The 17842-nt window shown below is 39.2% G+C and overlaps 1 protein-coding gene across 2 annotated transcripts in view; it reads right to left on the bottom strand.

Annotated features, from left to right (window-relative positions):
- The window catches only part of LOC140575411 (reelin-like), a 124870-nt gene that overhangs the window by 53634 nt on the left and 53394 nt on the right, over nucleotides 1-17842 (bottom strand). For both annotated transcript variants that reach the window (XM_072695711.1, XM_072695712.1), the window contains exons 5-21: nucleotides 14862-14894; nucleotides 14671-14749; nucleotides 14484-14580; nucleotides 13467-13518; nucleotides 12572-12668; nucleotides 11754-11994; nucleotides 11027-11172; nucleotides 10409-10560; nucleotides 9976-10091; nucleotides 7938-8146; nucleotides 5448-5576; nucleotides 5236-5339; nucleotides 3608-3674; nucleotides 3145-3378; nucleotides 1889-2050; nucleotides 1439-1675; nucleotides 626-818 (exon numbers count right to left, since the gene is read on the bottom strand). In XM_072695711.1, coding sequence (XP_072551812.1) covers nucleotides 626-818; nucleotides 1439-1675; nucleotides 1889-2050; nucleotides 3145-3378; nucleotides 3608-3674; nucleotides 5236-5339; nucleotides 5448-5576; nucleotides 7938-8146; nucleotides 9976-10091; nucleotides 10409-10560; nucleotides 11027-11172; nucleotides 11754-11994; nucleotides 12572-12668; nucleotides 13467-13518; nucleotides 14484-14580; nucleotides 14671-14749; nucleotides 14862-14894 — 2348 coding nt within the window. The remainder of the gene's footprint in view (nucleotides 1-625; nucleotides 819-1438; nucleotides 1676-1888; nucleotides 2051-3144; nucleotides 3379-3607; nucleotides 3675-5235; nucleotides 5340-5447; nucleotides 5577-7937; nucleotides 8147-9975; nucleotides 10092-10408; nucleotides 10561-11026; nucleotides 11173-11753; nucleotides 11995-12571; nucleotides 12669-13466; nucleotides 13519-14483; nucleotides 14581-14670; nucleotides 14750-14861; nucleotides 14895-17842) is intronic.

Below are 17842 nucleotides of genomic sequence, written 5' to 3'. Positions count from 1 at the left end.
TAATGTAGAACCACCCTACATTGTTACTCATTCAGTCACCACCAATCTAAGCAGCTGGAAAAAACATAATCTGAAGAGTGGCTGGGGCAGTAAGAAAACTGTAATGGGCTCATGAAGCAGTGATGAGGTGATGAAGTTGCTGACCAGCTTTTCAAAGCAATTCATCACAACTGAGGTTGAGGCTGCTGGGTGATAGTTGCTGAGGCAGGCAGGCTGAGGTTTCTTTGGGGCAGACAATTTAAAGCACTTTGCAACTAAAGCTGCATCCGAGAGAGGCTGAAAATATCCATGAACACTGGTGCAAGCTGGTCTGCACAGGCTTTAAGAGCACAGCCAGAGACGTCGTCCTGCTCCGTGATAGCTAAAGCATTTTGTGCTCTGACAAGCTCGGTATGTACGTTGACACAAGCAAAAGATTTTTTGTCTATATTAATTCATAATAACATTTTTAAAGAAACTGTGTTTTTAGCTTCCTTCTCCCCTAGCAGGTATGTATTACATCGGATTATTAAAACATATATGGAATAAAAAAGATTCTGCTTACATTTAACAAGTTTCTTTTTTGTAACTTATGGGATCACAGTGGAACAGGGGTAATTGTCTTTGTCTGTGAAAATGTTCTTACCTCCTTGACCAGATGCCAGGTCAGGCCATGATTAGTAGAAAACTCCAGGCGAACTTGTGTGTCAATGTGGGGGGAAGACTCCCGACCACAGCCCATTACCAGGGAAAACTGCAGTGTATAGGATGCCCCAATCTGCATGGACTGAGTCTCTACATACCGAATACTAGAACCAGGGTTGGGCTCTCCAGAGAAACTTAGCAAGTACAAGCACAAAAGAACATTGAAAGAGTATTATTATTTTATCTCAAAGCTGGAAAACCATTCTGAGAAAAAACAGAAACAGATTACAGAACAGAATTAAAACATATAAACATTTCTGTGGCCTAGACTTAAAAGCTTTCATTAATAAAATTAAACTTGGTTCTGTTATCAATGTATATCTAAAATGAAACATTTCTGTTACATGATCTGATAATTGTTTTTATTATTAGAAATGTAATTAATCATCTGTAAAATAGTTAAAATAAGCTAAATAGGGAGGAGTTGTTTTGCTAAATATTAAATAAATGTTCATATTTAGTATTTATGAAATCTATGTTTTAAACAAACCATCAGCACATCTCTGATACAGATGAAAGTGTAGCATTTGTTTTCATCACCTACTATTTATAAACTATTCCTTCAAAGCAGAGTGCAAACAGATGGTGTTAATTGTATATAACAGCCTAGTAAATGAATGCAAAACACAATTAATTCAACTGATTTATTTGTTTATGTAAATAGGACAAACCTTCTAACCTAAATACATAAATAAAAAAAACTGAATCTAAAGCTTTTCTGCTTTTCTCAGTTGCTCACAGGTTGGGGTGGTACCTGATTGTCCAGTCATGCTGGCAGTAGGGCTGCACATGGCCCAGATAAAAACCCAAACTCTGAGTGACATCCAGCACATTGCTAAAGTCCAGGCTAATGGTGTTGAAGAGCACAGAGGTCATGCTGATCTCATCAAGAGCCCATACATCCTGACCACGACCTGAGTGATATGGTTGCCACCAGCGGAACTGAACCCCAAACCTCCGTGCATCTGGGGGAAGTTCCACTGACACAATCCTAACAGAGAATGAGTATGTGTCAACTGCTAATGTCACTACATCAGTTATACAGAACAAAAAAGTGAGAAAACAAAATATATTGTATAGAAAAAGACTATACACTATAAGAGCTATTTGAAATGAACTACTGTTACAGACAAAATGTTATATTTCTATTTGTAGAGTATTTACACAATTTAATGTAGTAGTATGGATGTCTGATATGGCAAACCTGGGCTCATGGAAACCCTGGTAAGAGAAATGTTGCAGCAGGGTCCAGGTGATACCATTATCTGAGGAGTAATGGAGCAGCATGCCCTCTCCAGGCTGATCTGGGGCAGGACAGGAACTAAGGGTGCTTCGGCTGCCCAATCTCAGAGTGAATTGCAGGTACCTATACAGATTATGATGAAGAAAGCAAAGAGAACATGAATAGCATGTACCAGACTCTCACAGTTTCCCTCACTAAACTATTTGAAGGTTGAGGGGAATACAGTGGAAATGCATGTAAGAAATGTGTCCACTATCCAAAGCCCCCAGCTCCGAGTTCATATGTATGAAAAAAATGAAACAAGCAAAATAGCAACAAGAGCTATTTTCAGTTAAAAACAGGTGGCCAATTGCTTAGCAAAATATGGGGGTCCTAGAGGTTCTGAGAAAATATATTTTAAAAACATATCATGGTATTATTTAATTGTAATTAAATAGATAAATATGATATAGATGTTCAAATACAAATTCAGGAAAATGTCTCAGTTACAGTGTTTTTTTTTATTCTGCTTTACCCTTCAAAAAGCACAGTAACGTATATGGCTGTAGCCACTACACACCACAGGGTGGCGCTGCAGTGATGTAGTTCTCCCCTCCCTTGTGTAAACATTTACTAGTGATTTCTGGTACATCCATGCCTTGCCTTTGGTTATTACAGTTTCCTTATATTTAGATAACAGTTACCCATGCAGCTAATGCTACACCTGACAAATGCCACAACATAAAAGAGACAATATATAGATATAAAAGTTTGAATTTATTTTCAAAGTATTTTCATCACAAATATTTTTTGCATGCTGAATGTGTGAAACACTCTTGGCTCAGAACCTCCAGTGTGGTGCCTGATCTCACATCCCTGTCCTGATTTCACATCCTATGGTGACATGCTTGCCAATCAGTGAGCAAATTATCATTCTGCAGTGTGAACTGCTGCATTAAAGTGATTAGCTATTATAACAGATATTATTAATTTTCCTAACTGAAAAAATATATATATTTTGTTAGTTTGCTAAATTTAAAATACCCACAAAGCTTATCGCTCTTTAAAAGCACAAGAACGCAAAATCAGGATGAGGGTGAGATTGAGTATTACACCAGGCGTTACTTGAATGCACAGATAAATACTCTAATCTATAAATAAATAATTGTAGAAATACATGATTATAGAAATAAATACATGAACCAATACATGATCTGATTTTCTGTTTGTGTGTTTACCTGGCCTGAGAGCTGTCCAGTGGGGCAGTGACCAAATGTCTCCTGCTGTCTCTGTTGAAGACCAAGGCCTTCCCACTGGCTAAAACCCCACAGCCAAAACTGACCTCAGCCCCACGCAGAGAGGAGAAGCTGTGATAAGAGGAGAGCCTTGGACTGGAGAAACCCTCTGACAGGAATGCAGGAAAGGTCTGAGAGGCTAGCTCACATGCTGGACCACTGAAACCTGGATCACACCTGTGCAAGAGGGGCGGAGGTATAAGAAGGGCCAGAAAAATAGTGCATCAATAAATCTCTGTCCTATTCCATATATTACTCCATCATCTGTCTTTTCAGCTTTCTAAATGAGCAATGCAGTGTTTGAAATATAATGCAGTGTATACAGTGTTGTGTAAATGTGGTCTGAAATGATAAACTTTTGTTTTATTTTGAGTTTGTTTTGGCTAAAAATAGGGGATGTGCTTACTTGCAACCGGTTCGTGAGCAATGTCCTCGTCCTGAGCAGGAACGCAAACAGGATGGCCCAATGTATACTGTAAGAAGCATGGAAACACCCACAAGCACATCAAAAACATTTAGAAATAGAATTTTCTTTCTAATTTATTTCAGTTTTGGGGGGACTGTTTCATAGGCAATGTGTGGATCTGTTTTTTCTACTGAATAAATTATTAATAATTAGAAAGCACTGGCATAATTTCCTTTATCTCACCAACCGAGAGGATCACATGCCACTTAAATATCCAATCTTAGGTTACTGTGAAGCAATCTCAAACAGGAAGCATCCCATGAGAAGATCTGTCTTTAATTATTCGAATAGATTAATATGGTCTTTTTTTAATAAAGAGCATGTCATGCAAAAATCTCCAAAACAACTTTAATTTTTTATTGGTACAAAAAAAAAAAAAATTAAATGCATAAAATTACTATTTCAGTTTATAGTAACATGTAAAATACACACCCACAAGTCTGTAACAATAACATTGTAATAACGTTTAATATCATTTTAAGTAATGTTAATGAACATGGGAATGCACATTCAGCTTTGAGTTATTCTGACCTGAGAATTAATGTGATTTAACACTGACACATTTTAAACAGAACATTAGAGATTGCGAACAGTCTGGGAGACCTTGGCAGTAGGAGTATTACATGTCTACCACTTCTTTTATGAGTGTGATATCTGCATTTTCTTTTGTGGGCTGATTAAGACAAATCCTGAAGATTTCAAATGGGTACTTTGTGTGAAGTAATGTTTTGGTTTCGTCCAGAAGTCTGAAATGCAAGAAATGTCCCCTGCTAGGCTAATTCAACTGATTTTACATTTGTTCGTTTACACACAGTAAGCATGGACCGAATTCATACGTTTGTAAACAAAGAGCTTTGAGATGCATAGATGCGTAATGTGCTAAACACTAGAAAATGTGCACACACTTTTGCATTTTTTTCTGTGTTTATCAGGCTAAGTTAACATGCTCATCTCGCCTGTATGTCACACTGGTCATTTCTTACACAACACTCTAACAATGATCTCCCTGTCTCTTGTTCTCACACACTCACATAGATTAACTGTCAATTAGGTCTAAATCAAAGTTTATTTATCATAAATGTCTAAAGACTACAGAACACAGTGGAGTGAAATTATGGTTCTCCAGTATGATGTACTTTGCAGTCCGTAACTGAGGTATGTACAGTTCTATTAGCAACAGAAACAAAGTACAAAGCAAAAACTATCTGTGATTAATGTTAGTCCTAAGTACAAAGATATGAATCTGTAAAGAATCAGCATAATCGGTAATAATGACTTTCGTAAGAGTCTTTGAAGGGATCTGTTTTAGCGGGAGGATGAGTGGATCATGCTCGTGAGTTTTTTTGGTTCAGATCAAAGATAAATGACACATGCATGTGGTTCAATCGCAGGAGCATCTAGGGAGTTGCCACACTCTTGATGGCATTCATCAGGTCACTTATTTTACATGGCTTAGCAACTGTGGTACCACACCACGCTGCAGTGCCCAAACAACTAATATATCTAAATAAAGATTTAAGAAAATCTTTGTTTTCTAAAATCACATTAAAATAAGTGCTGACTCTTACCATTGTCGATGGCCCACATGCTGCCGGTTCCAGTTTGCCTCCACCGAAACTGTGTACTCTCTGTAAGGGCAGCATTGGGAAGAGGGATGGAAATCCTAGTCCACCTACACCCTCACACACATACACAAGCAAACTTTACCAACTATTCACAAATATGGTAGCAGGGGCATGTCTTAAAAACATACAGTACATTCACATGCTCACATACACACCCGCTGTAGTTATCAGATGAGTAGATTGTGCTGTGGGGAAGATGTGGCCCTGAACACAGCTCAGGTAGACACTCTGTGTGCAGGAGGGACCAGGAGCGCCCGTGATTGGTTGAGAATTCCAAACTGACACTATCCAGAAAATGCATTGGTGTTTAAAAAAGAAAAGCACATGTTACTGTGACATTCTGGAACCTACTGAAACTCCTTTTGGAAATTGTATATTATTTATGTATATAACTGTGAAGATGTTTGAGGCACTTTAGCACATCAGAACAGATGAACAGGTAAACATAAATACAGTAAAAAGGAACCAGAATTCCTCATTTTGAAAGAGGTAGTTGAGATCTTGTTAGCTAGTCTAAAGAGCAAAGCTTGGTTTCATATTTCGATTTTGGGTTCATGTGGGAACAACTGGCAAGGTCTGCAAAGGTAAGGTGGAAGGACTTCAGGAGTAGAGTGCACACATGATGGTGCTCTTACTACTACAGTGGCTAGTAAGTAAGTAAAGGTAAGTCACAAGGTAGAAGGGAAAGAACCCTTTCGAGAAAACGTCCCAGGACATTTAAAGCAAAAGCCCTGTCCTTGAAGAATCCATCGTTCCCTCAGCAGGTAAACAACATTACAAAACAACACATATCATAATACCATAGTGTTGCAATAATCTTTCATTATCTACTTTTAAGATGTGTGAAAATATTGCAGATGCATGCAGAAACAGAAAATTCTAAAGGGTCCACGATGTTCCAGCACCACTGTGTATTTACACACACACAGACAATATGGACAATTGTTGTAATCTTGTGTTCCTTTTGCAACTATAACAGCTTTCACACTTCTGGGAAGGCTTTCAACAAGATGTTAGAGTAAGTCTGTGGGAGGTTTTGTCCATTCATCCAGAAGAGCATTTGTGAGGTCGAAAGAGCCTGGTTTGCAATGCCTGTTCTAGTTCATCCCAAAAGTGTTGGATGGAGTTGAGGTCAGGGCTCTGTGCAGGCCAGTCAAGTTCTTTCACACCAAACTCACCGAATCCTACCTTTATGGACTGGGGCACAGTCAGTCATGCTGGAACAGAAAACCTTCCCTACATTGGTTCCAAAAAGTTGGAAGTGTACAGCTCCCCAGAATGTCTGGGTCTGCTAAGGCATAAAGATTTCCCTTTACTAGTACTAAGGGGCCTATAGGCCAACCCTGAAAAATGACACCACACCATTATCTCCTCCTCCAGTGCAGTCAGGCAGGTCTTCATTGCTCCAGAGTCCAGTGGCGTTGTTATACCACTGCATCCGATGCTTGGTTTTGTGATTGATGATGTAAGGCTTGCATGCAGCTGATGTTATTGCCAGAGGAGGTTTGCATTAGCATCAGCACTCGGCCCTGACCCCACTCTATAACTTTACGTGGTCTGACAGACACTCGGTGGCTGAGCTGCTCTCTGTGAGCTGTTCCTCCTAAACTCTTCCACTGTTCAATAATAACACCACTCACAGCTGATGGAGGAAGATCTAGGAGGGAGGAAATTTCACCAGCTGACTTGTAGTTGTTGGAGCAGCGGTGTCTCCTATTACATACAGAACCACGCTGGAGTTCAGTGAGCTCTTTAGAACCTCCCGTTCTTTCACTGATGTGTGGAGGAAAGACAGACTGCAGGACTAGAGGCTGGAGTTTATACACCTGTGACAATGGGATTAAATGAGGTGTGTCTCAATATTTATATACATATAAATATAAATATATATGTATATATATATATATATATATATATATATATATATATAGTGAGAGAGAGAGAGAGAGAATACAGTGTACTCATTGAGTGGAATGAATGCAAAGGTTTGGGCACCCCTGGCCTAATTTTCTGTGAATTTTAAGCATTACTTGATTTCTTTAATATTTGAAGCAAGATTTCCTTTTTATTTCCATCTATCACGGCTTTTAAACAGGGGCCTGAAGGCAAAAATCTGGACACACTACATGGTTGATACTAAATTACACCCCCCTGTTTTTTGTAGCAGCTTTTTTTGTAGGGTCTGTCCATTCTTGTTTGGGTGATTCTTACTTGCAGAAGGTTAAGGTACTTGGATGCAGCACTCTTTTGAGGCCACAGATTATCAGTGCTGTTGCCACACATTTATTGTTTTGCACTCTCTCTCTCAACAGAGGTGCCCAGCCGTCTGTTATGTGATAGCTTAGTGCCCAGACTTTTGCATGGCCCTATATTTTCTTTATGTGACATTACGACACAAGATATAAACACAAAAGGAGTAAATGTAATTGTGTATAACACATTCGATTTGGATTGTGTTGCATCAGACTATGCTCTGGTTAGCAATATTCTGTGAATTTCCCCACTGCGGGACTAATAAAGGACTATCTTATCTTATCTTATCTTAATACAGGCCATGAGAGGTTTGAGCTTTTGTTGCTTACTAAAAACCTAACACAACAGTTTTTGTTGTTTTATTTATAATTGTATTTGGTTATAGTGGATACCTATTAGCAGGCTGGTAGGAGCCACAGCCAAGGTTGATTGAAAACTGGGCCATGTGTGTGTGAGCACCAGGCATCACTGGCAGCAACTGCAGGAAATCCAGTGCCCATACGTGATGGTTGGCACCACCATGAAATTTCTGCTCCAGACAGAATTGAGTCATAGGAGTCTGCAACTCTACAGGCAAGGCCACTGACACCAAAGCAGGAGTCTGGGGGTAAGAGGTAGAGAGAGAGAGAAAGAGAAGGGAAGGGACAGTTGAAGAAAAAAACAGAGTGCATAAAGCAAGGGCATCTAGACCAAATAATAGGATAAAATCTGAAATTTCTTCTGGGTGACAGCATTTCTAAAATGTGTACCACAGAAAACATTTTGGGGTAAGTTTATAATATTTATGCCAACAAAAAAACAGTGTCATGCCTGATACTGACTTCAAAGTATCTAAAGTATGTACTTCCCTTACTTAGTCAATGGACGAGCACCTCCTTAACACTACAACTCTCAGAATGTTGGATCCAGACTCTACTGGACTCCGAACTATGCTTTGCGAAGTATTGCCACTGTTTCCCAGCAGCATTTCGAGCAGCCTTCCTTTTGCTTCTTATGCGTTTGACCTTTTTTCTTGTCTGCTTTGTTTACATTGTAGATTGTTTACACTCTGTTTCTCCTTTTCTGTTTTCCCGTTTGGCTCATGCTTTCGCTCTGATGGTTTGGCTGTGTTTTGTGTTGGTTAACTTTACACAATCTATATATTTATATTAAGAGGTCTCCCCCAACAGATAGCAAAGCCCCCTTAATAATAATGTATTGTGCTATTACATAAAAAAATCTTACTGCTCAAGCTGATTTTTATATCTTTGTAGGTTATTACATCATTATCCTGTACATCTTAAACTTATTTACAGATTTACAGTTACCTCTATGATGTTTGGGACACATTTTCCTTGATCCGCCCTTTTCTCTGCTCCACAGTTTACAATTTTAAATTATCACCATTAGAGACCTCAGTCAAACCTCAGGATCACTAAAATCAGCTGTTTGCAGAATAATCCTCACTGATTAAAAAAATCCTTAATTATCTGTCCAAAAGATCAGTAACAGACTTCAGGAGGTGAGTGTATGTGTCAGAGAATACTATCCACAGAAATCTTCATGAACAGAAATACAGAGGCTATACTACAGGATGCAGACCACTAACAGAATAATCTGATTACAGTTTAGAAAAACATTTCAAAAGATCTGCAGAATTCTGTAAAAAGGTCTTGTGGACAGATGAGACCAAGATCCAAAGATCATTCTAATCTTAGACACTACTAAATACAGAAGTCAATATGGAGACCACAAAACTCCACACACTCTACACTCTGCCAGTCTGCATTTGAAGACAGCGAGCGACTCTGCCGTTTGTACACCGAGGGGAAGTTCATCCCACCACTTCGGTGCTGGACAGAAGAAAAACTGATGCTTGTCTTCTATGGATCTTAAAGGATAATGGGCCAATTCGAAACATACTTAAGGCTGGAAAGGATCTTGGTACTGATCAGCTTTTGAACATTACCATTAAGTCTGGAGGAGCTGGTCTAGTCTTGGATTTATAGGCCAGTGTTTGGGTTTTGAAACTGATACAGGCAGCATCTACTTTTTCAAAGTAAAACAAAAAATAAAGTTCAGCCAGCCAGCATTAGCAGAGAAGATACTCAGCAGCTGGTGATGTCTATAAATGTCTATAAATCACAGTCATTAAGATCTCCAACACAGAGTTAAACACGACTGCTTTAATGTAACTATCATTGCTATGTCCCAAGCATTATGGTGTCCCTAATGAGGGGGGGTGATCTAAAAAGTAAATTCAAGAAATGTGAACTAGTGGAGCAGAGGAAGAGGCAGATTAAAGGAAAGTATGCTTTTGTCTCGAACATTATAAAGAGCACTGAACTTTAGCTTCACAATATATGGACACTGTTCTTTCATTCCCCCCCTACCTATTAACCAACTAAAACATTTCACATCATACATAAAGACAAGTCATAAACATTTTACCCTGTAGGCTGAAAATGGTAGTGTGTCCAAAAGCACATGGCCTCTTCTTCCTTCCAATCGTCCAAAGAGGATAACATCATTTTCATGTGACTCCGCAGGATCACACTCCCCACCACCTAAGACACAATCACATGCAGGCAATACAAAAAGGAAATACAATTATAATTGCTAAAGTTGCCCCACTTCGTTTTTTGAAACCTTTCGCTAGTGTCATCCAGCCAAGGGTGGTTATTCCCACTATTAGATAGGTGTTCATAGTATTTTAAAATGATTGTGTAGAACTGGTGCGTAGTCTTGTGAATGAGTTTCATCTTTGACACAATGTTGAAAAGGGTTCTTTTCTGTATTTTACACAACATAAATGCTAATAGGTGACACCTCAAATTGTCTGTGCAACAGGTCACTGGTGCATAGTGTGTATAGAAATCCATACCCATGGTAAAATGGAAGCGCAGGTTGCCATAAAAGGTTGTATCCAGGTAAGGAGTACACACTTTTCTCTCTCCATCCCCGAGGAACACAAGTGCAGAACCTGACTCAATTTCACCACACTGAGTGCCATAGACTGCACCTTTAGTGTCCCAACTGAAGAACACAAGATTTAGTTAAAATTCAATATTGAAAACAACAGGTGAACGTCTACAGATCAGAACTTGGACTCTCCAAATAAAGTGAAGAACACCTGAATTCAGTAGAAGTCCTCAGCAAATGTATTCATAATCTACTGAATGTACAGATGCTGCTTTATCACTGATATTTGTTAATACTGTTTCTTTCACTGAATAAAGTGTCACTTATGAATATGCTGATTATTTTCTAGATTAATCAAATGACAGTTAACAAAATTCTCAAAACAGTACGAAATTGGTGAGATACTCTGGATGCATTTACACATGTACAAGGTACAATAATCACCAATTTTCATACCATGGTATACCTAAAACCAGTATACTACTGCAATCCTAGATGGAAATTTAATGCATTTTTCTTTTTTGGAGTGGAGAGGGGTTTTGATGATATGCATGTTGGAATTGCTGCTGGCTGTGCTCACCCTTTGGATGGACTCTCAAAGTCCTCCTCCCAGTAGCTCTGTCCTTCCTCCCGGTGGAGATCAATACCCCGGGTGGAAGCAAAACTATGTCCCACTGCCTCCCCTCCATGGAAATACAGTGAGTTTCCATCTGACTGACAGGCATGCTAATGAAAAGGAAAATCAATTAAATTATGGATTGGTGATCTAAAATCAAGCTAATTGTAGGCGATTGCATAACATGCCTTTACATTTGTAAAAGTAAGTTTTTAGCTTTTGGATTGTAGCTGGTGGATCTATTTATATACAAAAAAATGTATATATTTATATTTATATTTATCCAAAGTTACCACAGATAGACTTGGTTAACCCCTTAAATAGCCTATGTACCGCTGGTTGGCCGAAAGTGTTACTACAAACCTCAGCCTCACCAGTTTGTACAGAAGTCCCTGTAGTTACTGAGTAATACACCTGATAAGCCTTGTTAAGGGGATAAACATTGCTGTTAAATGTAAAAGTAAAGAACTGTTCTTTTTTATCATTACAGTCAGTTAAACTGGTCTAAACACAAACAGCCGAACTTTCAACTATTTTGAGATTAGTAAAAAAAATTGTAAGGTGGGCCAAATATTTAATTATTTCAATATTTAGGTATTTAGGCAAATGTTTTGTGAATTTATGACTACAATTAAATTTGATAATATGTTTTGTTTAGAGTTGTTTCATTATCAACATCTTTCTATATTACCTTTACAGTGGCACCAGGAAAAAAGAACCAGTTGGCAGTATCAGGGGGATCTAGGTTATCTTCCAGCAGAGTGGGTTTGTGGGCCATGTTGACCAGCAATACATTGTCAAGTCCCCAGCAAGATTCATAGCCATCAGGCCCAAGTGCAGCCTCCTGAGTCCATCGCACTCGCACACCCTCGTCTCTGCAGAGCGGTGGCACTGGCAAGAGATGCACTATTGTACTGCTATTAGTAGGTGCTCTGAAAAAAGAGAAAGAGAGATCTTTATTAAAATTTAATTTTGAGAGTGAGACAAAGACAGAGCTAGGAAGACAGAGACCGTACTAAATATCCTGGGCTGAGTTTCCCAAAAGCTTTGGGAAAACACTAAGTACTTTGGCAACTAGTTCTTAATGATGTTTGGTAAATAACAAGAATTTCCCAAAACATCCATACCTAAGGTACTAAATTAACTAACTAACCTATTTGTTCTACACAAAGTACTTCTTAAAGTGGATTTTGCAGTTCATCACCTAAAGGCCGGAGTTGTTAACTGCAAGTGTAAATAGTGTAAAATAGTGTAAATAAGGTTACATTCTCTAGAGTAAATATATTTTTGCACATAATAACTAATGCATAACAACTTTGGACTTTATCATTCTTTTCACAATCTTTGTTAGGTTGTTCATTATTTGCTAAGAGTTTTTGGAAAACTCATAATTGGTTTAACACAACATATAGATCTTGCTGTGCTAGAAATAGGGTTAGGGTTGGGGTTTGGAATTGTGGAATTAGAGTTAGGGTTATGGAATATCATTATGTAGTACATCAACCAGACCTGATCTTATCCCAGGTGACCCAGTCATCTGAACTGTTTAGACTATAGGAGACAATTATACTGGGATCTGAGTAGCTGAAGCGACAGGATCCAGAGCCTAAACAAAAGAGAACACACATATTTGAACAGAGAACAGTGTTAGTGCAGTCATCTTTCATGACTGAACAGCACATTAGAATCAAGCTAATACCTAAAGCCAGCTTGCATCAAAACAGAGAAAAAATGTGTTGGCTTTTATTCCTCCTGTCATTTCCATTTCTTTACATAGGCTGACTATGATCCACTCACACCTCGAGAGCTGAGCCCTTCACTTTACAGACTGTGCATAACTGATGTCTTAACACACTGGGATTGGGTGAGGGTGTGCTGATCAAATTCCTCAGTGACCTCTGTCAAGCATCTTCTCTAAACAGTCTCTGTCCCAATCTCTGAGGTTTCTAACTTTTTCTGTTTTCATCTTTTTCTTTTTTTCTATTTATTTTTTTGTGGAAAGTGGCTTCAAAGGACACACATAGAGACAGGAGTAAAGACTTAGAATTCTAAAGAGATAATCATCAAAGATGATGTGATATCAATGAGGAATTCTAACAGCACTACAAAGCTTCTACAGCCTGTTCAGTCATGTTAATTGCAGAGGAAGTTTCATTAGTTTACAATCAAGGATGAATGAGACACGGTAGACACTGCTTAGTTCTGTTTAATGCTTGTAACAACTGATCACATGTGCTCCTATTTGGCTGGAATGAAAACCTGAAACACTGTAACTTTCAAGATACAGCTCAACACCCCTGATATAGACAGTCTTTATTGGCCCAGCAACCAAGACAGCTTCAATCACCAACCTACCAACTACCAAAGACTACTGTCTGATTTAGATCAGCATGGTATTACTTACCTAGTGCAAACTGCAGTACTGAGGCAGTGCTGGTGTTCAAAGCCACTGTGGTCTATGTGAACAGCAAACATATCATTGTTTTAAAATTAATTTGAGATTTTGTTTCCACTGTGTGTTTCTCCATATATGGAGCAGCAAAAAAACAGCAGAAATAAAAATAAAATTGTCCTGTGTAAGTATTTTTTGGAATTTAGTATTTCAATGCAAGGTTTTGGGACATTGAGAATTATTATTACACTAATAATAATGAATTAAAAGTCTCTAAGGTAGCGAGTATGATGTGTTTTTTACATTTACATTGAAGGCATTTGGCAGATGCTCTGCTCCAGAGTGACTTACAAAAGTGCTTCACTGTTCATTCTGAAAATATCGATAGCTAGTTTGTACAGACTAGGATCCAAAGATGTACTACTAAATACAGTTTTTAAATAAGGTGCCCTCCACTGTTTTGGACAAAGGCACATTTTTCCTTGATCTGCCCAACCCACTCCACAGTTTACAATTTCAAATCAAACCAAACCACCCCCTCAATTGAGGACAGCTCTGGCTTGTTTTAGGGCCATTTCCCCTTAGGTTTTTTCTTCAGCATATAGAACACATGTGTATGTGATAATTCATGAACTTTCCATTTTTTTCTCTCTCTGTATTTCTGTTCACAAAGACTTCTGTGGATAGTAGTCTCTGACAAACGCAAACCCGCCTCCGGAATGCTTTTTCTGATCTGTCGGACAGACAATTAAGGATTGTTCGGCCATCAGCAGTGGATGTCTCCCTCTCTCTTATGCCTGCACTAATGAAGCAATGGAACACACCTGTGTAATCATCGACACCTGAGAAGCCAAATATCCCAGACATCATGGTGTCCTGAAATGAGGGGAAGTGCGTTGTAATTTCAACATGGTGAAACTGAAATGTAAATTGTAAACTGTGGAGCGAAGACCAAATATGTATTTGTCTCAAACATTTTGGAGGGCACTGTATTTGTGCATGTGGGTGTTGGAATTTCAACAGAATTACCAGTTCTCTCTTTCCAAAGGGTTCACAGAAAGTGACTGCTTTGCCATGCAACAGCACACCACACTGCTCCCCTACCACACAGTTACTGCAGTCTGACCTGTGAAGGACAAAGACATGAAATGATAATCACACTGGCAAATGTAATCATAAGTACTTTGCTTACAAGGGCTGTATCCTGTATACCCACCAGATATTGAGATCCAACTCTCCTTGAAGATTAGAGTCAAAATCATCACGAAGAACTGCATGGTTTCCATGAACCTCAGCTATGCAGCAAGACATAAAACAGCCAAGGTCGAGAACATAGACCGATGTAATTGATTTTTGGTCAAAATTGTTAACTTTGTGAAATTTCAGTCAGTGGAAATATCTTCTTACCTAAACTGGGCCGCAATGGTGATTCTGTGGGGGCTAAAGTAGACAAAGGAGAAACAGTATGATTTACTTTTGCTAACAAGATAAAACACATAGGCACAGAGTATTTAGCACTACAGAAAAATACTAGACAAAACGTTAGGGACTTATAGCAAGCTGGTATGCCAAGCCAAAAATTGGAAAGTTCTACAGTAGGTGGATAGTCAAAAAACATCCAACATCAACTTAACAGGCTACAATTTAGCTCAATGGAGAGGCCCATTAAAAGTAGATCAAAGGACTTCCTTTTTCAGACATAATCCGCCAAATGCCTGATGATGCAGGATGTAAGAGTCGGTTCAGTCACAGAGCATCTCTCATTCCTGCTTATTATGATCTCCATCAAGAAGCAGTCTCAGTAATGTAATGCTACAGCGTGTGGAACCATTTAGACGTGACTTTTATTAAGCAGTGGAGAGGCTGAGCAGATTTTCCTGGCAGCACTAGACTAAGGATAACGTCTCTCACTGATTATCTGTTCATTAACATGTCAGAGGTTTGTCCGAAATGCTGTCACAGACAGTGTACAGAGTCATATTTGTAGGCATGCACACAAGAACAGTATTTTTTGAAAAAATAAAAGCTTCTTAATCCTTCAAGACTTTTTTCTCCAAGAACTTGGCCTTGGTTCCATTTCTCCATTTCTGTCTTCTCTCTCTTTTCATTTAGCGGTGCCCATCTCGCTCTGATTCTCATTTATCCACCAATTTCTTTCTTTCTCTCTCTACAACCCAGAAAGAGTGGCACTTCTGCCAGGTTTTAATCCTTTTTCATTTTGTTAAATATTCCAATTACTGCCTCACTTATTAGTCACTGATCTGTGCTAATGCCAGTATCTTTCCAGCCAAGGACTTACATTGGCTATTTAATGCACCCCACCCCACCTTCAGCACTGCCTTGCAAATGACAACTTAGAGTTAGGCAGGCCACTTTAAATCCCTGCTTATTTAAAGAGGGCACTGGGATAAGACGGGGAGGATAGAGGATAGTAGTATAAAAGTAAAAAGATACCAAGCTCTGTCAGACTACATTAACAGTCCAAGGGTCTCATTTATTCTGGAGTTAAAGTGTGTGTGCACACAAAAAAACAGGAAATGGTGAGAAGCCCTGGATTTAGAAAACCTTGAGTATGCACACCTGCACTCTCTTTTTTTTATCAACCTCAATCTTCTTCAAAATGTGTGCAAGTGAACGAGCTCAATCTCAAAACATCAACAAGACCAAGGAGTAAGGAATGTAGGAAGCAGCAGAGAGTGCTCCATCGATGGGACCACTGTGGAGAGTGTGTACAGTATGCATAGTGTGTATGTGTAGTGCGTATAGTGTGTATAACATATATGTAGTGTGTGTGTAGTGTGTGTGTATAGTGCATGTGTAGTGTGTGTATAGTGTATGTATAGTGTCTGTGTAGTGTGGATAGTGTGTGTATAGTATAGGTATTATGTGTACCTGTCCGCTAGACCCTGTTCTATCCACACTGTTCCAAACTATTGCGCCAAACCTCCTTCCTTTCATCTCCTTTATCACAATCAGCTCTTTGTTGTCAGGTCATGTACCATCCGCGTTCAAGACAGCTTGGACATCGGCAACTACAGACCCATTTCTCTTCTCTCTTTCCTCTCAAAGATTCTTGAACGTTCTGTCTACAACCAGCTGTCTCTCTTTCTCACTCTAAACAATCTACAGGACCCTAACCAGTCTGGCTTCAAAGCAGCTCACTCTACTGAAACTGCTTTCATTGCAGTTACAGAGAAGCTCCATGCAGCTAAAGCTGCCAGACTGTCATCAGTTCTGATCCTCCCTGACCTCTCCGCAGCTTTTCACACAGTGGACCACAAGATCCTCCTGTCTATCCTTGCCGGCCTTGGAATTACCGGCTCTGCATGGCGATGGTTTGCATGGCGATGGTTTGCATCGTACCTGCTCATATCTGGCTCATACCAGGTAACATGGCAGGGGGACAGGTCCACTCCTTGTAGTCTCTCCACTGGCGTTCCACAAGGCTCGGTTCTTGGTCCTTTTCTTCTCTCACTCTACACTCGCTCTCTTGGTAAAGTGATCTCCTCTCATGGATTCTCTTACCACTGTTACGCCGACGACACTCAACTCATGCTCTCTTTCCCACCGTCTGACACACAGGTTTCCGCCCGTATCTCAGCGTGTCTCGCTGATGTCTCTTCTTGGATGGCGGCTCACCACCTCAAACTAAAACCCAGGTGCTCGTTCACATATCTCATCTCATATGTGTATTGTGTGTATAGTGTGTGTAATGTGTGTATAGTGTGTGTATAGTGTATGTGTGATGTGTGTAGTGTGTGTAGTGTGTATAATGTGTGTATATTGTGTGTATAGTGTATGTATAGTGTATGTGTAGTGTGTGTGTAGTGTGTGTGTAGTGTATTTGTAGTGTATGTGTAATGTGTGTATAGTGTGTGTGTATAGTGTATGTGTAGTGTGTGTAGTGTGTGTATAGTGTATGTGTAGTGTGTGTAGTGTGTGTATAGTGTATGTGTAGTGTGTGTATAGTGTATGTGTAGTGTGTATAGTGTATGTGTAGTGTGTGTAGTGTGTGTATAGTGTATGTGTAGTGTGTGTATAGTGTATAGTGTATGTGTAGTGTGTGTATAGTGTATGTGTAGTGTGTGTATAGTATATAGTGTATGTGTAGTGTGTGTAGTGTGTGTATAGTGTATGTGTTGTGTGTAGTGTGTATAGTGTGTGTATAGTGTATGTGTAGTGTGTATAATGTGTGTATAGTGTGTGCATAGTGTATGTATAGTGTATGTGTAGTGTGTGTGTAGTGTATTTGTAGTGTATGTGTAATGTGTGTATAGTGTGTGTGTATAGTGTATGTGTAGTGTGTGTAGTGTGTGTATAGTGTATGTGTAGTGTGTATAGTGTATGTGTAGTGTGTATAGTGTATGTGTAGTGTGTATAGTGTATGT

The sequence above is a fragment of the Salminus brasiliensis genome, chromosome 13, assembly GCF_030463535.1.
Source record: "Salminus brasiliensis chromosome 13, fSalBra1.hap2, whole genome shotgun sequence".
In the NCBI taxonomy this organism is placed as follows: Eukaryota; Metazoa; Chordata; class Actinopteri; order Characiformes; family Bryconidae; genus Salminus; species Salminus brasiliensis.
This window is presented reverse-complemented; position numbering and strand designations above follow the sequence as displayed.